This window comes from Alosa pseudoharengus, unplaced genomic scaffold, assembly GCF_046254945.1.
Source record: "Alosa pseudoharengus isolate Yale_2024_CS ecotype anadromous, Long Island Sound unplaced genomic scaffold, YU_APseudo_1.1 YU_APseudo_1.1_scf_1, whole genome shotgun sequence".
Lineage (NCBI taxonomy): Eukaryota > Metazoa > Chordata > Actinopteri > Clupeiformes > Clupeidae > Alosa > Alosa pseudoharengus.
In genome coordinates this window covers 1,377,836-1,399,684 of record NW_027468564.1, presented here as the reverse complement: position 1 = coordinate 1,399,684, position 21,849 = coordinate 1,377,836, and the positions used below count along the sequence as shown (strand labels likewise).

The 21,849-nt window shown below is 43.0% G+C and overlaps 1 protein-coding gene across 5 annotated transcripts in view; it reads left to right on the top strand.

Annotated features, from left to right (window-relative positions):
- The window catches only part of LOC143119887 (NACHT, LRR and PYD domains-containing protein 3-like), a 191,514-nt gene that overhangs the window by 160,252 nt on the left and 9,413 nt on the right, over positions 1-21,849 (top strand). For all 5 annotated transcript variants that reach the window (XR_012986330.1, XR_012986331.1, XM_076281340.1 and 2 more), the window contains one exon: positions 21,015-21,185. Coding sequence is in view for 3 of the 5 variants with exons in the window: in XM_076281340.1 (XP_076137455.1) it covers positions 21,015-21,185 (171 nt within the window). In the remaining 2 variants the exon portion in view is untranslated. The remainder of the gene's footprint in view (positions 1-21,014; positions 21,186-21,849) is intronic.

Genomic DNA, 21,849 nt, shown 5'->3' with positions numbered 1-21,849 from the left:
TTAACAATAATATGCACAATGTTAAGTTGTTTTAAGCAACCTTCATTGCTTTGGAAATGGAAGTATGCAATGACATGTTGCTTCACATTTCGTTTTGCGAATACAAGTGAATTATGAGCCTGGTATCCACCTAGCTATCTGAATGGAATGCGTTTCAGTCGACTCAGCATATCATGTGCTTCGCGTAGCCTAAATGCTTGGAAAACGAATGATTGAAGACCCACCAATTCTAGTACTACGTGGTGATTGAGAGAACCCAAAAGGTATCAAACTTGCATGTAACATCATGTTAGTGCATTTTGACATTGTAAACGTTATTGATGAAGAGTGAAACGCAGTTTGCAGTAAAGCTACTATTCATTGGTTACATTTGGGTGCCCCCTCTGTCCTTTGGTGCCCAACGCAAAGTGCGTGATGCGCGTGGTGGGAGCGGTGGCACTGCCAGGCTACACAATCTTTTTCTGCATTTCTATCCCTTTATTCTCTTCAATTTAAGTTCACAGCACAAAGCTGACATGCACAACAGCATAGTTTGTGTTTTATCAAGAATCAAAAAGATTAGCGTGGCACTACTTTAGATGTTTCATTAATTTACTTGTGCTATTTCGCAAGCTGAGAGATCTTTCGGTTTCGCAAACAAAGTGCACTAACTATTATGTTCTTCATAGCCTTGTCTCTGACAAGCTGAAAATAATGAGCGTAGGCTTATGTCCATCCCGCAAATAGAGTCCGCCTGCGAGTCTGCTGCAGCCACAGTCATATTCAACCAGTATCAGGAGATAACGTTCTACTATTTTGCGCGGATTTTTTCTCCTCTGTTGTTCTCGCGTGGTGTTTGCGAATATGTATCAAAACAAAACAAGCGCTTAATTTTGGGTTAAACTGCATTGTAACGCGCGTTACTGAAGTTTGTACTGAGTAAATATTACCCAATTTTTTTTTGTAATGCCTTACATTACCGCGTTACCGCAAACAGCAATATATTACAGTAATTACATTACTTTTGTAACGCATTACTCCCAACACTGATGGCAGCACATACAAATGTACATAGTAAAATGCTCAAACTTTGCACACTTATTCTACTCAGGCCACTGACCAATTTCACCAAGTTACAGCCCCCAAAACCTCAAATATCTAGGACCACCAACTGGTCAAAATCCATCAATGTTTTAACAGCATTAATGCAAATAGCTCTGCAATGCTTTGATCGATCAAGCTCAAACTTGATCAGTGGATTAATGCAAAAGGTAAGGCCCCACCCATTAATTTACAAGACTTTATCATGTGCACTGTAGCGCCACCAACAGACCAAGGTGAAAACTTTCCAAAAGCTTCACAGCTCTTGAATTTTGTCCATTTCTCTCTAAATTTGCAGCTCTGCAACTATATTTGGGGGCCAAGCAGTAGAGCAGGAGCTGTCATGGCAACACACACACACCCACACTCACACTGATAAACCCCCTCCCCCTTACACCACATAACCTCTCATACCTAGTTTAGTTTTGATACGTTAAAGATTTGCTGAGATATGAGCTAATTTCCATAACTCTAGCACCCCCATAGTGGTCACAAGTCAACATAATATTGTATGTACATCCTCAGGATTTGGTCCCTAGCTCTCACACCAAGTATATGTTAGCATACACAGCCCCATTCTCATCAATGGGACTGAGGTGGAGTGTGACACCAGCTTCGAGTATGATTCTACGTCTGCGTCACGACCCTGTATAACATCTGTGCTGTTCTTCTGAACATGGATAATGTAAGGCGCCAGTGTTGATATCACTTGTTGTTTGTCTGATTTGCGTCAACAGCCATTTGTGTCATTGATTAAGGTAGCCTGGATGATTCCTGACTTTGCCACTGTTACTGTATGAATATCTATGCTTTGCTGTACTTAAACCCTGTATGATTCTCATGGATTTCATGTTTCACTTTGGTATGTAATATTTTGCCAACAGCATCCTGGTGACAACCAACCAACTAAGCCAGCAAAGACCAGCTAAAACGAGCTTCCAGAATAAGCTGGTTTATAGCTGTTTTTTTTTCAGCAAAGTAACAGAGTACGGAAAGACCACACATGGAGTAGCAATACATATATTAGATTTATTAAATTAATAGAACTTAACAAAAGGGAGTGGTTGGATTTGGAAAATAAAAGTGTAAGCAATCAGTATAATGTGGTGCAGTGAATAATTTCAATTTCAATTTCAACTTCAATTTAATGTCACTTATAGAGCGCCAAAACATTACTCATGTCTCATGGCACAACATTCAGAGAGTGCCTATGAGTAACAGGGACGAGTAAAAACTCCCTAGAATTGGAGATACATATAGGAAGAAACCTCGAGTGGATACAAGACTCAAGGGCCTGACCCATCTGCCTAGGGTCAGTTACAGGGCAGTAAGGTCTGTACTGTATACATAATAAATGAATAGGTTAGTTAGGTGTACAGAATAGAACACAACAACCTGAGGTATGTTACAAAGAGGTAAGATGGTTACATAACCAGTACGATGTATGCATGAATCCTATTTAGTGTCAGAAAATTCAAATAGTCCAATGTAGGGCATGTATTGTCCATAGGGATTAGGAATTGTCATATGTCAAGTACTGGGTAGCTAGGCTGCACGGGCCAGGAATCCAGACAAGGGGACTGCAATAGGTAGACTTGTAGTCAAGACCGCCTAAACCGAGACCAAGACACTACCAAGACCAGAGGGTATCAAGACCGAGACCAAGACGAGACCAAGGCCAAGACAGACTGAGTCAAGACCAAGACAAAGTCGAGACGAGACCGAGACCAAGACCGAGACCAAAAAAAAAAAAAAGCGAGCTAGTGTTACCAAAGTCCTTTTAGGCATGTCCCTCCACTCGGCGGCCATATTGCAACGCTTTTTGGGTACTCATCGGGCATCCTATTCAGCAGAAATGCGCGTGCGCAAGGCTTCACCACACCAACCGTGCTCCAGTGTCGAGTTCACAACACATGATTGGCACAATGTCTGCACAACACAGCACATAATTGGCTCAAAGTAGTCAACTCACACCACATGATTCGCTCAATGTATACACATGTCGACATTTTGGCGAGGAAGGGGTGGGATATGTGTAGACAACGGTTGCAAACTAGCCCCATGCATTTCTATGGAGGATTTTTTGAGTGCTGTGTCTCCACATTAGAAAGTCTCTGGTGTTACACCATAACTTGCATCAATTGAATAAGAGCAGCATACTGGGGCAGGGTTCTCAAGTTTTGAGCTCAGCTTGGAGTGAGATTGGGGGGGGGGGGGGGTGCACTCACTCACTAATTATAAAAAAAAATTGGAAAAAAGCATTAACCCTTTGAGACCTTGAATTTGTCATTGTAATCTATACATCCTATATCTTGTTTTTGTCTGGGAAAGTATAATGCATTGCCTATGTCTCTTATGTCAGCCTTATCAAGGGAAACCATTTGTTTTTTTATGTCACCAGGAAGCATGTCAGTAGAAATAACTTTTCATATTTAGGTGGGATAGATTGGAATCTTGAAATATAATAATCGTGACGCTGGCATATTCTATGGCTCACCAATTTACGAGATGTGAGTGAGACAAATATTTTATTTATTAGGCTAATTGCTTTATTCACTTGAGTAGCCTATATTGTCACTGAATCATTAGACTAAGCATGTGCATGCCGAAACCGAGGACAGCAAGTTCATTATACATTATGGTGGTTGGCAGGTCATTGTCTGCAGCAGTCCTGTATGTTTAGAAAAAAATGTAGGCCTATGTGTAGCATACTCGCTCAAATTGATAACACTCGTTAATAATAAGCTAATTTTCATTCATTGTTGACATGGTCCATGGAGGATCAGATGGGTGTCCCGGGACCTGATGAACACGGCGCTAAAAAGCACAAACGAGTGCGAAAGTTGCATCCGTGACGACAGGGAAAGTGCAGGCAGCCACGAGAGTGATTGGTCGTGTAAAATGAACGTTGCTGATGTCTGGCTTACACAAAGCTATAACGACACAATCATTAGGTTTTCTTAATGACCGACAGTTTAGTTTAGTTTATAGATAAGAAATAATTTTACCATAAAGTAGGCTAGGCCAAATGTTCGTGAAAAGGCTTGATTTACACACCCTGTATAAAGTACCATAAGTAGGCTGGTTTACCAAATGACAGACAGTTGAATTTCTGAATAAAAAGAATGTTGGTGCAGTTTTGAAATCTTAAACTTAAACTATGTAGGCTATAGCAATTGCATGACAATGATGAGAGAGAGAGACTTTGCAAAACTTGCATTTTGCAGAATGCTTCTTTCTTGCCCCTGGACTGCAAATTTCTTTATGTTCCGTGAATGCAAATTTAATGATGGCGGAATTCGCTGACATTATTATTACTAGGTCTGACTGAGACTGACAGCTACGACGTACAACGTTTCGCGCTGGCTATACTTGCGTCTTTTGATTGGATGAGCGCCAGTTTCTTAATCACAACAAAATACATGTATGTCATTGATTGTTTGCATTTGAAGGGCGTGAAAGGCGAAATAATTTAATGTTGCATTATCGAATGTTATGTTTTGTATCATGGACATATTTGTTGCAAATCTCCCGACCACTATGTCGACCCGAGACCGCAAGACCAAGACAATGAGACCAAGACAAGACCGAGGGATCCGAGACCAAGACAAGACCAAGACCAAAGACGGTCGAGACTGTGACAAGACCGAGACCACGTAAAAGTGGTCTCGAGACCGGTCTCGAGACCAAGCCCTGCCCGTGCACTGACAGGAGAAGGCCTGAAGGGGCACAGGGTCATCACATAGGGCAGTCATAGGGATGGGACTTCAGGTGCGATGAGGGCCAAACACAAGGATGGCTGATGACTGGTAATGGTTTATCTCACAAGTGAGGTAAGAGGGAAGAAAGAGAGATAAATAGTAGGTATTACTATAAGTCATGATGGTTAGTATTAATAAGTATATCAATGGTATTATATAGTGTTATACTATAGAGACAAAAGGCAAGAGAGGGAGAGAAGAGGGAGTTGAACTTGCCTACTGTAGGAGAGAAGAGGGAGTTGAACAGCAAGACAAAGACAAGAGGTAAGAGGGGGAGTTGAGAGAGAGAAAGAAGCAGAGTTGTACAGCGTGACACATGAAAAGTCCATGACAGCGCTATGCTACGGCAGCATACCTAAGGCATGGTGAAGGGTAGTCAGTTGCCACCATGACACGCATGACTAGGGCGCCAGTCACATGAGGACACAGCAGAGGTGGTCCATTCCAATAAAAACCCTGAAGTTCCACACTACACCATACCTATCTATGGGAGGCACTAAAAATGTATGTTTTAAGTCTAGACTTGAAAATAGGGAGGGTGTCTGCTAATCAAATTGATGGAGAGAGTTAATTCCAGAGGAGGGGTGCGCTGTAGCAGAAAGCTCTGCCTCTACTGTTGGGATTACAAGAAGTCCAGTATTCTGTGATCGTAGCAGTCTAGGTGGGTAATATGGTACTAAAAGATCTTTAATATAGGTGCCCAGCCATTTATGGCTTTGTATGTTAGGAGTAATATTTTTAAGTCAATGAGACTTTTAACAGGTAGCCAGTATAAAGATGCTAGGATGGGGGAAATGTGTTCATATTTTTTGTGAGTGCTTCAGTGTTGACTGACCAGTCCAGTGTATTGTACAGATGTATCCCCAGATACTTGTAAGTGCTACCACCTCCACATTGACCCCCTCAATGGTAACTGGGAGCAGAGCGGGCTTAGACCTCCGGACATTGCACAAAGTCCTTCACCAGGCTCCTGTATTCCTCCTCCTGCCCATCCCTGATACACCCCACAATTGCAGTATCATCTGAAAATTTCTGCATGTGGCATGACTCTGTGTTGTAGCAGAAGTCAGACATGTACAGGTTGAACAGGACTGAAGAGAGCACTGCTCCCTGTGGAGCTCCAGTGCTGTTGATCACGGTGTCGGAGAGGCAGTTGTTCAAAGGTCACATTTCCACCATAGAATTTCACAAGTGAGGTGTCATTGGAAAGAGGAGGAAGTGTAGTTTCCGAATGTGGTGAAACATCCCTTGCAAAATCCTTCATGGGATATCTGTCCCTGTTCAAGTGCTGAAATTCTGCAATTTCACAAATACATATTATATTTTCAGAGGGGCTAAATATGCCATTTTCCACCATAGAATTTCACAAGTGGGGTGTCATTGGAAAGAGGAGGAAGTGTAGTTTCCGAATGTGGTGAAACATCCCTTGCAAAATTCTTCATGGGATATCTGTCCCTGTTCAAGTGTTGAAATTCTGCAATTTCACAAAATATATACTATATTTTCAGAGGGGCTAAATATGCCATTTTCCACCATAGAATTTCACAAGTGGGGTGTCATTGGAAAGGGGAGATGGTGTAGTTTCAGAATGTGGTGAAATATCCCTTGCAAAATCCTTCATGGGATATCTGTCCCTGTTCAAGTGCTGAAATTCTGCAATTTCACAAATACATATTATATTTTCAGAGGGGCTAAATATGCCATTTTCCACCATAGAATTTCACAAGTGGGGTGTCATTAGAAAGGGGAGAGAGTGTAGATTCAGAATGTGGTGAAAGATCCCTTGCAAAATCCTTCATGGGATATCTGTCCCTGTTCAAGTGCTGAAATTCTGCAATTTCACAAATACATATTATATTTTCAGAGGGGCTAAATATGCCATTTTCCACCATAGAATTTCACAAGTGGGGTGTCATTGGAAAGAGGAGGAAGTGTAGTTTCCGAATGTGGTGAAACATCCCTTGCAAAATTCTTCATGGGATATCTGTCCCTGTTCAAGTGTTGAAATTCTGCAATTTCACAAAATATATACTATATTTTCAGAGGGGCTAAATATGCCATTTTCCACCATAGAATTTCACAAGTGGGGTGTCATTGGAAAGGGGAGATGGTGTAGTTTCAGAATGTGGTGAAATATCCCTTGCAAAATCCTTCATGGGATATCTGTCCCTGTTCAAGTGCTGAAATTCTGCAATTTCACAAATACATATTATATTTTCAGAGGGGCTAAATATGCCATTTTCCACCATAGAATTTCACAAGTGGGGTGTCATTAGAAAGGGGAGAGAGTGTAGATTCAGAATGTGGTGAAAGATCCCTTGCAAAATCCTTCATGGGATATCTGTCCCTGTTCAAGTGCTGAAATTCTGCAATTTCACAAATACATATTATATTTTCAGAGGGGCTAAATATGCCATTTTCCACCATAGAATTTCACAAGTGGGGTGTCATTGGAAAGAGGAGGAAGTGTAGTTTCCGAATGTGGTGAAAGATCCCTTGCAAAATCCTTCATGGGATATCTGTCCCTGTTCAAGTGCTGAAATTCTGCAATTTCACAAATACATATTATATTTTCAGAGGGGCTAAATATGCCATTTTCCACCATAGAATTTCACAAGTGGGGTGTCATTGGAAAGAGGAGGAAGTGTAGTTTCCGAATGTGGTGAAACATCCCTTGCAAAATTCTTCATGGGATATCTGTCCCTGTTCAAGTGTTGAAATTCTGCAATTTCACAAAATATATACTATATTTTCAGAGGGGCTAAATATGCCATTTTCCACCATAGAATTTCACAAGTGGGGTGTCATTGGAAAGGGGAGATGGTGTAGTTTCAGAATGTGGTGAAAGATCCCTTGCAAAATCCTTCATGGGATATCTGTCCCTGTTCAAGTGCTGAAATTCTGCAATTTCACAAATACATATTATATTTTCAGAGGGGCTAAATATGCCATTTTCCACCATAGAATTTCACAAGTGGGGTGTCATTGGAAAGAGGAGGAAGTGTAGTTTCCGAATGTGGTGAAACATCCCTTGCAAAATTCTTCATGGGATATCTGTCCCTGTTCAAGTGTTGAAATTCTGCAATTTCACAAAATATATACTATATTTTCAGAGGGGCTAAATATGCCATTTTCCACCATAGAATTTCACAAGTGGGGTGTCATTGGAAAGGGGAGATGGTGTAGTTTCAGAATGTGGTGAAATATCCCTTGCAAAATCCTTCATGGGATATCTGTCCCTGTTCAAGTGCTGAAATTCTGCAATTTCACAAATACATATTATATTTTCAGAGGGGCTAAATATGCCATTTTCCACCATAGAATTTCACAAGTGGGGTGTCATTAGAAAGGGGAGAGAGTGTAGATTCAGAATGTGGTGAAAGATCCCTTGCAAAATCCTTCATGGGATATCTGTCCCTGTTCAAGTGCTGAAATTCTGCAATTTCACAAATACATATTATATTTTCAGAGGGGCTAAATATGCCATTTTCCACCATAGAATTTCACAAGTGGGGTGTCATTGGAAAGGGGAGATGGTGTAGTTTCAGAATGTGGTGAAATATCCCTTGCAAAATCCTTCATGGGATATCTGTCCCTGTTCAAGTGCTGAAATTCTGCAATTTCACAAATACATATTATATTTTCAGAGGGGCTAAATATGCCATTTTCCACCATAGAATTTCACAAGTGGGGTGTCATTGGAAAGGGGAGATGGTGTAGTTTCAGAATGTGGTGAAATATCCCTTGCAAAATCCTTCATGGGATATCTGTCCCTGTTCAAGTGCTGAAATTCTGCAATTTCACAAATACATATTATATTTTCAGAGGGGCTAAATATGCCATTTTCCACCATAGAATTTCACAAGTGGGGTGTCATTGGAAAGGGGAGAGAGTGTAGTTTTAGAATGTGTTGACAAATCCGATGCAAAATGACATGTAGGCCGTAGGGAATACATTTACTGTAGAAAAACTTCAAAATCTGCCACCCTCTACATACCCCCCCCCCCCCCTAAATTACCAAATTATTTAATAGAACACAAAAGGCAACATTTCTCAAAACATTCGGCAGTGGAGTCAACAGAAAAAAGATATACAGGCTTTTGAACGTCTGTGAACAATGCAACAATGCCTGTTCATCTGCAACAGGCACATGCCTGTGTTATTGCGGATTTGCGGTCAACACTGGCCCCTTGTGGACGAGGTAGAAAATTGCATTATTTAAGGTGGAACGGAAAATTAACTCCCCGCGATCTGAAAGTGGTCTCCCCCGTGGATCTGAAAGTGGTGCTAACTTCAGCCTCGTAACGATAATGTTATGCTATGCCGACTGTCTAGCTAACCACAACGGTGTTAACTTTAACGTTAGACTGCTGAGAATCCATGTCAGGGGAATGAAAATAAATGTAACGGTAGTCAACTCGTAAATAACTTTGAGTTTTTTTCCCATCATTCATTTGAAGTTTTTGTTTTTAATGGTAGAAGCTATGTAACGGTTTGCCTCTGTGAATGTTGTCCAATGTTAGTGTTTCACAAAGTAGTTCAACAAGAGTAAACCACACAAGTCTAATATAGACAGGTCATCTGCTGGAAACATTAGGCCTAGTTTTTGGTCAAAGTTTTCTCCATGGATTCCTGGTCAGAACCCCTATTGGAACAGATTAAAACTTGGGGCCTGTTGAATTTTGTCCAAAAATCCAATATGGCCGCCATATTCCAAAATGGCACATTTTTACACACTTTTTCCTATGCTATGGGGACATTTCCAGTAAAAACAGTGTCATTTTAGCAAAAAACTGTCTTTTTCTATCAAATACATATTTACAGAGGTTAACTGATGATTTTAAAACCCTAAGTATTTTTCTAACAATGTTAAATCATTAAAAAATTATAATTTTGTCAGATACCGTAAAACTTCAAATAATCGCCGAGTCCCTAAGAGACGCCTGTCTCTTTTAAACGCCTGGCGTGGCTACAGGTTTGGGTTAAAGGCCGGTCTCCAGTAGAGGCCTGGTCTGTTTTTTAGTTTCGGGTTGTATTTAACCTTCTAAAACCCGTCAGATCGTCTGTTTAAAGATTCGCAATGACACGAAACCGTTTCAGAAAGGAGGTTACAGCAGTGTGAATTAGATGTTGCACGTCGGTACAAGCCGTTGCAAAGCATTCACATGTCTGGTCACAGTTGCAAGGTTTTAGAATGTTGCATCAAGTTGCTGCTCATCTCTTTGCGAATCTTGGGTGTGGTTTGGGCTTAAGTATGGCGCAGACTGCGCACGTTATGATTAGATGGCATTAAAAGACTGCGGTGGGGAAAAGCTAGAGTTCCAAATTGTATGACTTTTTTTCCAATATGAACTATGCCTATATGTCCGACTTCGTCATCGTTCAATTCATCCCTTGTGTTTAAAATTTGCCTATAGGCCGATGGTGGCTTGTTTTTATGCTGGCAACAAAACCAGAACGGTTTGCGAACGTTATTCTTTATTCTAAATGCCATGGCGAAGAGAAAGAAGTCAGAAAAGGAATATAGGCTACCTTAGACTAGGCTATATCAGAGCCCGTCTACGGACATTCTCTGGCTATATAACCTACTGAAATAGGTTAATGATGTAAAGTCAAGTGCGCTTCTATGGGACTGATGTGTGCGCGCGCAGTTTTTATTGATGAGTTGGAGTGGCAAGTGCTGCGCATAGTTGCAGTGGAATGTGGCTGCCCAGGGCATTATAAAACTTCTCACTCTTAGACCTACTCATACACGGCGGTGAAATGGCGTATTTAGCTGTCTAAATTCGAATCATATGCTGGGGGAGAAATCGTCGGACATCCATGATTATTTTGTTATTCAGCACCCCTGGTCAAAAATATGTTCCCGCGCGCCTGGAAGTAGGCTATGATTTGAATGTAGACTGTTGACAAATTTGGCAAATACAAAACGGGAGAAACAATATGGTTTATGCGCTTTTTAATGCTGTTTCATTCGTTCCGAAAAGGAGGGAGAATTAAACATTAAGCACGTTCCACTTTTGCATACATAATTCCTGAAGGGTTTTGGTCAGGGCTGATAATGCAACTGTATTTGACAAAGGACCGATATAGGCTATTTGCTAGTGACAAAATATGAGCTTTCAGTGTGATATGACCTCTTTGTAGATTACGTTTAATTAAAACGTGTTTAATCTGTTCTGGCTATCCCCGCTATTTGGATCTTACTGTATCTCACTCAATGAACAACATCTCAACACTAAATGAATGATCCGTAATTGTCATCAAATAGCCTAGTCATATAGGTAGACATTCAGTGTGTTTGAAATAATTAATTCGATAATATTTTCCATCTTTGCAGAGGAAAAGTTTTGTGTAAAGGGAATTAAAGGCCTGTCTCATATAGACGCCTGTCTCTAATACTAGCCGGTGCAGTTTGGCGATTTGGGAAAATAAAAGCCCGGGCTATTATTTGGAGTTTTACGGTATTTGTCAGATATCAGAAATCATCAAATTTCCTTCAAACATAAACCTCTTACAGGTTGAATACAGTTCAAATAAATTGGGTACCTTAACTTAAATAGATTAAAACATATGGCATTTAGACATTTTCCCGAAAACTCAATATAAATTCAATAATATCCCCAAAATGGTGAATTTTTGGGTCTACACTTTTGGCTAAGCTAGAGGTTTTTTTTTTCGATTAAAAACATTTTGACAAATGTTAATTGATATAAGAAACAAGATAGTTCCATAAAGGTGATGGAATTACAAAAAATACTATTTTATCACTCAGCTAGATATATTGTTACTATTACTTTATTAATGATAGTTATACTTAGAGCTGCTGAGAGAAAATGACGTAAATCCAGAGATGGAAATGGTTTTAGTAACTACCAGTCTTTGCTATCATCTTTGTTAAATGGGTGTTGGGTTGGTAAATAATTGTAGGACTGTATGAGGAATGATGTATTTAAGATGGGTGTCTCACTGGGGTGTCGATCAGAACACAAAAGAGTCGATGCAATTCAATCCAGCACTTTACTTGAGGTGTTGAAGGATTTACACAGCACAGCAAGCACAATAAGGTACACTGCTTGTTATGTTCCAATGGCTATATGTATGTATATGTCTGTTTCCGTGTATCAGTGTATGTATGTGTGGTCTGGAATAAACAAGAATAAACGAGAAATAATGTGTCTGTTAATTTCCCATTATAAAGTTACATAATCATTGGCATCACTTGCATTAATACACTATAAACTGACATTACTCTATTATAATGACTAATTCTAATGTAAAACAGTAATTGCCATTGAAATGCAATACAATAGTGCCACCTTGTGGCCAGCTGAATTACCGTTTGACTGTAGGTTAGGGCTCTGGAATTTTCCACGAACGTGGCCACTAATCTAATTACAAACACGTTACATCTTACACATGGCATACATCGTCAGAAACGGGTCTAATAAGGCAAATAATGTCACATATAAGTGCTAACATAGTGTAGATATGAAACAGGTTACAGTTTAAGGAGATAGCAACATTAATCACGAACTACAAGGAATTACAAGGTGCATGTGATCTCCGTAAATGCTAGGTTCTATTGACGAGCTATAAACATGTATCTAAGCAAACTACGTGACAACACTCAAACATATATCACATACAATGCTCAAACCATTCTAAACATACAGGAATTATACAGAACAACTCACTTTTTCAGCATTGACGCACACCTCACACACAAACGTTTTCTCCCTCTCACTCCGCTGCTGCATCTAACTTGAAGTGACGGCGGGAAAATGTTCATACTGGCACATGCGCACAGACACGGCCTTTCCAACAAAGCCGCCCCCAAATTTGTGCCCAAATTTGTGCCATGGAAAGGCCGCCTAGGGTCCATCCGGATCATCAGGGTTGTCGTCTTGGTCTTGGACCTCTGGCAGCACAATCAGGCGGGTGATAGGTCGGGTGTAAACTCTGTCCTTTCTCTGCACTTCAACAGTCCTCACTCTGCCATCAGGGCCTGGAAAGACCTTAGTCACTTTTCCTATTGGCCATAATGAGCGTGGTAGCTGGTGGTCGATCAACATCACCACCATGCCAACTTTGACGTCTGGAGATGGATTCTGCCACTTTCCTCTGGTTTGCAGCCCAAGAAGGTAATGTTTGATGAATGCTGTCCAGAACCTGTCTGCCAACACCTGGGAATGCCTCCATCTCCTCTTGCCCAACAATTCAGATTCTGGATAAACAACTTGAGGTAAGGAACCATCCGGCCGCCCCATAAGAAGGCAACTAGGCGTTATTGGATCGGGATCTGCCAGGTCGGCGGACACATATCCTAGGGGCTTGGAGTTTAGAATGGCCTCAATCTCAGTAAGGACGGTCCTGAGGACTTCTTCTGTGACTGAATCTGAGCCAAGAGTGGTGTAAAGTGCTGCCTTAACTGAGCGTATCTCTCGCTCCCACGCTCCGCCAAAATGTGGGGCAGCAGGAGGGTTAAAATGAAAACTGATCTGCTGCTTGGCAAGGTGTTGTTGCAGGTCAGGGCTAAGTTGCTTGTAGGCGTCTTTCAGTTCAGTTTCTCCCCCGCGGAAGTTAGTACCTTGGTCAGAGTATAACTCTGCAGGCTTTCCACGGCGGGCAATGAACCTTCGAAGAGCCATGAGGAAGGCGTCACTGTCGATAGAGGTAAGGATCTCCAGATGCACGGCTCTCATAGTAAGGCATTTGAACAGGAGGCCCCACCTCTTTTCATTACGGCGCCCCACCTTGATCAGAAAGGGGCCGAAGCAATCCATTCCACATGAATGAAATGCTGGTTTAAACAGCCTGAGGCGAGGAGGTGGAAGGTCCATCATCTTCTGGCAAGCTGGCTTAGACCTCCACCTACGGCATTCTTGACATATCCGTTGGTGTTTTCGCACAGCCTCTCTGCCTCTTAGGATCCAGAATTTCCGGCGGAGCTCTGCAAACACTCTCTCTGGTCCTGGATGACACAACAGAGTATCATATTCCTTAATAAGCAACCGAGTGTTCTGGTGACTGGGATCCAGGACAATGGGGTGCACAGTGGCAGGGTCAAGGTCCTCAGTCAGCCTTAAACGGCCTCCCACTCGGATGAGCTGAGTGGACTCATCAAACTCAGGAGAGAGGCAGATTAATCGGCTGTTAGGATGCACCGGTTTGGCTTGTCTCAGGAGCTGATAGTCTTCAGAGAAGCAATCCATCTGGACCCTTCTCAGCACCAAAAGCTCTGCTTCCTGGAAGGTGCTTGCAGGTGGATGACCCGTCAGACCCGCCGCCCCATGAAGCTCCTCAGCTACTGCCTCCAGTAATTCCTGCCAGCTGCTGTGCTTGGATCCGTCTGTCACAGGTGGTAGTGAGGTGATTAGCCCACAGAAGACTGTCTTTCTTAGCTCTACACCGTCATCACCAGTTGGTTCCGAAGGGTTCAATGGCCATTCACTGGGAGGCTGTAGGAGAAACTGTGGTCCTTGGATCCATCTATTTTCTCCAAGCAAATCTTTGAGACTCTTTCCTCTGGTGAGATCATCTGCAGGGTTCCTGGCAGAGTCCACATATCTCCATGACTTCAAGTTGGTCACCTCCTGAATCTCTGCCACTCTGGTACCCACAAATACCTTGAAGTGGCAGGACTGGGATTGCAGCCAATGGAGAACAGTTGTGGAATCTGTCCAGTAGGTGACTTCTTGTATTGGCAGTGTGAGCTCATTCAAGAGGAGTTTCCCTAGCTGTGCTCCAGTTAAAGCTGCGCATAGCTCGAGTCGGGGCACTGAGTGTTGTTTCCGTGGGGCAACACGGGATCTAGCAAGGAGAAAAACTACGTGTACATTACCATCAGGTGCTGTTGACCGGAGGTATGCTACAGACCCGTATGCCTTCTCTGAGGCATCAGAGAAGATGTGGACATCATGTGTCACCTGAGCATTGTCCATTACAGATGGTAAGTAACACCTTGGCAACATCAAGGAAGGTAAGTACTGAAGTTCGGATTCCCATACTCTCCAGGCCTGCAAGAGGTGTTCAGGGAGTTTAGGATCATCCCAGTCCCGATGTTTGTCCCAAAGCTGTTGGACAATCACCTTTGCCCGGGTGGTGAAAGGTAGGAGGACACCCAGGGGGTCATATTGGGTTGCCAACACGCGGTAGATGTTCCTCATTGTAGGAGCACTATACGAGACAGGTCGATGTTTGAATCCTAGGGCATCAGTGTCGCAAGACCAGCCTAGACCCAAGGTGGATTCCTTTGCTTCAGCTTTGTCTTGAGAGAGCCATAGCTCCAGTTTGGTAGATCTGGCATCTGACGGGAGGTGACTAACAACGTCTGGCTCGTTGCTGGCCCACTGCCGGATGTCAAAACCTCCAGATGCTAAGAGGTCCCTTAACTTGTTGAGCAGGTGGCGTGCTTCCTGAGCAGATGTAAAGCTCTGTAGACAGTTGTCTACATAAAAACACTTCTCCACAGAGAATATCACATCTTCATCTGGTGTATTGTGCATGGAGACGTGTCTCTGTAGAGCGAAGGATGCACAGCAAGGACTACAAGTAGTCCCAAAGGGAAGTACCTGCCACTCATAAATGTCAGGAGGGTCTTCTCTTCTCATGTCACGCCAAAGGAAGCGTAGCAGAGGCTTGTCTTCAGGTAAGAGCAGTACCTGATGAAACATGCCACGTATGTCTCCACTGATGGCTACGCTATGCTCCCTAAAGCGGAGGAGGACACCCAGGAGAGACGGGCTCAAGGTAGGGCCAGGCAGCAACCACTCATTGAGATTGAGACCTTTATACTGAAAAGAGCAGTTGAAGACTATTCGGTCTTTACCATTGTGGTTGACCATATGGTGTGGAATGTACCAACTCTCTTCAAGAGTAAGGCTCTCAGAGGGAAGTTTGACTACAGCATTGGCAGTCACCAGCTTCTCAATTTCTGCATTGTATATGGTTGGCTTGTCCGGGTCTCTTGCAAGACGTCTCTCCATGTTCCTGAGGCTAGGCATGACGGCTTCCTTGGGAGCCTGGAAGCAGGGGAAGTCCTTCTTGCGCAACAGCGGTGTGGCGTAGCGTAGGACACCACTGACCTCTACCCTTGTTGTCTTAGCATCCAAAAGGTTGATGGCTTCTTGATCTTCTCTCGATCTTGTCACCTGCTTCTCACACCGGTAAGGTAAGACGTCAAGTTGCCACAATCTCTCTACATTTCTTTTCAGCTCCAACTCTGCAGGACTAAGAGAGAGGAAAAGGCATTGTTGTGGCTGCAGCTGAGTTTGGAGGAGTCGAGCAGGTCCTTGTAGCACCCATCCAAGCCGAGTCTTTATGGCGGCTGGCCCAACTGGTGATCCAAGACGAACAGGTGCAACTGGGGTTATCAAGTGGGAGTGATCGGCTCCAATGAGCAGTAGGGGACGCACTCAATCAAAAGGCTGCAGGGGAAGATCTTTAAGGTGCTTGTACTTGCTCAGGAGTGAAGGAGGATAAGAATGGTCAGCCAGTCCAAGGCATTTGGCAGTGAAGGCTGCTTTGATCTGAAAGATCTTCTGAGGCTGACCTGCTGGAGATAACTGGAAGGAGATGGAGGAACCAGTGATGGTTTGGACATCTTGGCGAATTGTTCTCAAAGATAAACTCTCACCTGTGCCTTGTATGCCAAGTTTGAGAGCAGCTGTGGAGAGTAGGATAGTACGCTCCGATCCGTCATCCAGCACTGCATAAGTGTCGAGTGTCTTCCCTTGGTAGTGAAGCAGAACTCTGATGACCTTGAGAAGAACCCTTCTGCAGTCTGTAGGCTTATCCAAATACAAGGTTTCTGTGGCTGAACTCAGCAGGCATGAATCTCCTCTGTTGTTGGAACTCTTGGAGTTGACCTCATGTAATATCTGTAGGTGTTTGCCTTTACAGATGCTGCATGGCTTCTTCAGTGTACACTGTGCGGCCTGATGTGCACGCGCGCAACGCCAACATCGATGATTAATCCAATCAGACATCTGGTCTTTACTGAAGGCTTTAAAGGTGGTACACTGACTGAGATAATGGTCTTCTTTGTTGCAGTAAGGACAGAAGGCTTTGAATACTGCTTGCTTCTTAGCTGACTGTGTTGGCTTGGAGGAGGCTGCTCCAGTGCTCTGATTCTCTGCAACCTCATTAGCCCCATGCAGTATGGTGGTAGAGCGAGCTGTGGATTTGACCTCGTGCTTCCGATCTTGTCTTTGCCCTTGTCTCTGCTGCTGTTTACTGCTGGTCTGGGATTCAGAGCTTTGACACCATGCCTCATAATGGAGCCACTCTGATAGGTCAACAAGAGTGTACACAGTCCCCGGACGGTGACCCATCCGTCGGCGGAACTCTGACCTCATCTCTGCTGGTAGCTTACTCAGAAGTCGCTCCACATGCGATCCGCATCTTAACTCTGCTTCACCTTGTGGGCCCAGAGTGTTGAGCATGCCTACAAGAGATCTGATTTGCAAAGCAAATCTCTCGAACGCTTCTGTGTCTCCCCGCCGGATATCTGGGGAATCCATCACCTGGGCTATCTTCTTGAGAGCCAACTTGTGAGGCTGGCCATATCTCTCATTCAGAGCAGCCATGGTGTCGGAATAGGGGAAAGGGGAGTTCAGAAAGGAATCGGCTACCAAGCGAGCTTCTTCTAGCTTCAGATGATCCATGAGGATTTGGTATTTGAATAGCTCGGTGGCCTTTGGAGGCAAAAGGTTGTCGAGAGCTATCTTCAGACGAGTAAACTCACTGGGATCCTTAGTGACAAAGTCTGGGATAGTTGGCTTTGGACCTCTGTAGGTCTGTTCTTGGACTGCTGGGTCGGAGGGAGGAAGCACTGGATTGCCATTGTAAGGCCTTTGGAAAAGGGGATGAGGCTGTTGCAGGGGTACATGTTGTGGTGGAACATATACAGGTCCGGATGGCGGTACCTGAGGTTGATGATACCAGGCATAGTTAGGCTTACTTGGGTCAAGAGCAGGAGGAGGTTGTAACGAAGGCTGTTGAGGATAGGAATAGATACCATCAGAGTGCTGCACAGTAGAGGTATCATAGTAAGGCACATGGGCTGCTTGCTGGACTGTGGCTGACTGAGGTATACTAGGAGTCATGGATGTAAACTGGTCTCTCATGCTCTGCATCTCACTCAACATTTTCCCCAGGAAATCATATAATATCTCATCCTTCTCTGGATTCTCTGAATTTTGAGGGGAGGGGTTAGAGGGATAAGGCTGATGACCGGTCGCCAGACTCGAGTCTGGAGGACAGCTGTAGCTAGGCTGTGGAGGTTGTTGATGCGCCGCTGCCTTCGCTGCAGTTGTGTAGGTAACCCGAGGTGGTTGACTGGGTAGATACAGGGAAGAAGAGTGAGGTAACGATGATACATATCTAGGTGCAGGTGGATCAGGATGCTGTTCCTGTCTGTATTGAGGAGGCAGGTGTGACCCGTATTGGCTGTGTGGAACCTGTGATGACTGCTGGAGACTTCTTTCCCATGGCCGGTGGTAAGGCGATAATGGTGCTTGACGAATAGGTTGTAGGAGTGGACTAGGAGGTCCAGGAACATGATGTGAGGGTTCTATGGTCCGCTAACTTGCTTGAAGCAGTCCCTCCTCGAAGGATTCGGTCAAGGCACGCAGGGGGTCCAATCCACTTTGACTCATGGGGCTGGAGGCTCTTGAGTGTGGTGGAGTCACCATCCTTGCTCCCTCCTCTGACATGTACTGTTGCCTCTCTTCAGTACCTTGTGCTTGCTGTTGCTGTGCTGTGTACGAATGATTAGTATGTCTTCGGCTAGTGCCCAGCTCATAGTCTTGAAGATAGGATGGTGGATGAATCTGGCGCCGTGGCCTGACAACCTCTAGACGAGATGAGTAGGGTTGCATATTGCCGAAAACTCTTCAATCCAGGGATAACACCAACCTCCGGCTCGAAGGACCTCTGTTAAATGGGTGTTGGGTTGGTAAATAATTGTAGGACTGTATGAGGAATGATGTATTTAAGATGGGTGTCTCACTGGGGTGTCGATCAGAACACAAAAGAGTCGATGCAATTCAATCCAGCACTTTACTTGAGGTGTTGAAGGATTTACACAGCACAGCAAGCACAATAAGGTACACTGCTTGTTATGTTCCAATGGCTATATGTATGTATATGTCTGTTTCCGTGTATCAGTGTATGTATGTGTGGTCTGGAATAAACAAGAATAAACGAGAAATAATGTGTCTGTTAATTTCCCATTATAAAGTTACATAATCATTGGCATCACTTGCATTAATACACTATAAACTGACATTTCTCTATTATAATGACTAATTCTAATGTAAAACAGTAATTGCCATTGAAATGCAATACAATAGTGCCACCTTGTGGCCAGCTGAATTACCGTTTGACTGTAGGCTAGGGCTCTGGAATTTTCCACGAACGTGGCCACTAATCTAATTACAAACACGTTACATCTTACACATGGCATACATCGTCAGAAACGGGTCTAATAAGGCAAATAATGTCACATATAAGTGCTAACATAGTGTAGATATGAAACAGGTTACAGTTTAAGGAGATAGCAACATTAATCACGAACTACAAGGAATTACAAGGTGCATGTGATCTCCGTAAATGCTAGGTTCTATTGACGAGCTATAAACATGTATCTAAGCAAACTACGTGACAACACTCAAACATATATCACATACAATGCTCAAACCATTCTAAACATACAGGAATTATACAGAACAACTCACTTTTTCAGCATTGACGCACACCTCACACACAAACGTTTTCTCCCTCTCACTCCGCTGCTGCATCTAACTTGAAGTGACGGCGGGAAAATGTTCATACTGGCACATGCGCACAGACACGGCCTTTCCAACAATCTTTTTTATTCACTGTTACACTTGCAAAAAAGACATTCTATCAGAGCAAGGTTGAGAGCGCAACTGACAGTAGAAAACGTTTTCAACTTTCAAGTCTTTTCTCAATCCTCCACCACTGCCATACTTCACTGTCAGCAGATGACCTTGCAACATTTTCACTGAAAGTTGCTTCACCCTCCTGTTGTGTTCGTTTTATGTTTACTAGTTTTGTGTTCCCTGGACAAAATTCAACAGGCCCCAAGTTTTAATCTGTTCCAATAGGGGTTCTGACCAGGAATCCATGGAGAAAACTTTGACCAAAAACTAGGCCTAATGTTTCCAGCAGATCACCTGTCTAAATAGCTCTGATATGCCTCGTATTTGAATCTTTTCGCCAGGCTTTGAGTAGTTGTGTGTCTGCTAGATCTGCTGTTTTTAGCAGAGTTTGGTGCCCAACGACCGACTTGTGGGGATCCAGCGGCTGCTTTCGCCAACGGCTTGTGTGTGTGTATGCGGCTCGAGCACCGAACGTTTGTGTTTCTAAACAGTTACATTTGAAGGATTTGGTGTTAACATTCCATTGTAATCGGTATTGCTTTATTACCTTCGTCAAGCCCACGTCCAACTTTTATGTTCACGGAGACTTTGCGAGTGTTTGCAAACGTTTGCCAAAAACTTGTTTACAAACTCTCGGTTCTTAAGACGGAGATCTTGTCTACACAGTGTCATCGGCTACAGAGAGTGAGGGGTTTACAGGGGCTTGCAACCGGATATTGGATTAATCCAATTTAATTCATCCTAACCAAATAAAATGGACAAAGTGTAAGAAAATATGAAGTGTACTAAGAAAAGAGAGAACAAGAGAGAGAGAGAGAGAGAGAGAGAGAGAGAGAGAGAGAGAGAGAGAGAATGTGTATAGGTTATAATATTAAAATAATTTCATTTAACAAGTCTTCCCTGAATTCTAAAATGTACACATATGTAGGCCTTCATGAACTCATATCTTAGCTCCTGGGCAACTAAACTCTTTGAGGTAGATAAAGAAAATAGATTAAGAATAAATAAAACAACAATTAAATATGGCCATTACAATAAATAAATAATGGTATGTAACACAATACATAGCTGCAGCGACAACATGTGGGGGAATCTACTAAATCAAAGTAAGTTCATTCTTTGACCAGCTGCCAACTCGTATGGCGACAGTAGCGATCTGATCTGATGGTGTGTTCTTGATTTTTATTTATTTATTTATCAGGGCACTGTGTAAACAGAATATCGTCCATTTATTCATGTTATCTTTTGTTGTGTCCTTATGCAGGCTTGCTGACTGTAAACTCACAGATAAATCTTGTGAGATTGTGGCTTCAGTTCTACAGTCACCAAACTCCCTACAACAGTTAGACCTGAGTGACAATGACCTGGGGGATTCTGGAGTTCAGCTTCTCTCTAAGGGACTGTCCAGTTCCAATTGCAAAATACACACATTAAGGTGGGTGCAGACATTTCTTTGTCTTAAATTTCATCATTAGTTAGAAGAACCAGCAGAAAAAAGCAGCAATTAACATCCCACCTTGCTTATTACTTGTTTATTTGTGAGTCTTAAAATGTCTGTGAACTGATAAAATCTGTGTAATTTTAGTTTATAATGAAGCAATATGACACAAGCGAGAGTGGCGTTTGTAGCACATTATCACCATGGCTTTTATTCGGCCTTGTGCTGCAGGAAATCACAGCCATGGAAATATCTGCCACCGACACCAATCTGACTTGTGCCATATTGCTTTCATTTTTCATTCATCCTCCACCCTAAAAAGTAGTTCCAATCTTCCTATAGTTCCAACGCAACACTTCACTAGACAGCCAAGTTCAGTGAAAAGGCTATATGTGCTTGGGCACACAGTAATTTGCAGAACCTACCTTCTTGTCTATATCATAACATATCATAAATTTCCCTCACGGGGTTAAAAGAGTATATATACTTTATACCATGTCATATGCTAAACTGAACATTCACCCTAACCTATTTACTCTATTTTCTCACGCAATAGCTGTCAAATGTGATCGCTGTTCTCTCACTTTGAATGAATTGAATGTTCACATTGGACAATTCAGTGCAAAAATCGGAGTAACGATGAAAAGGACAATCTCTCTCT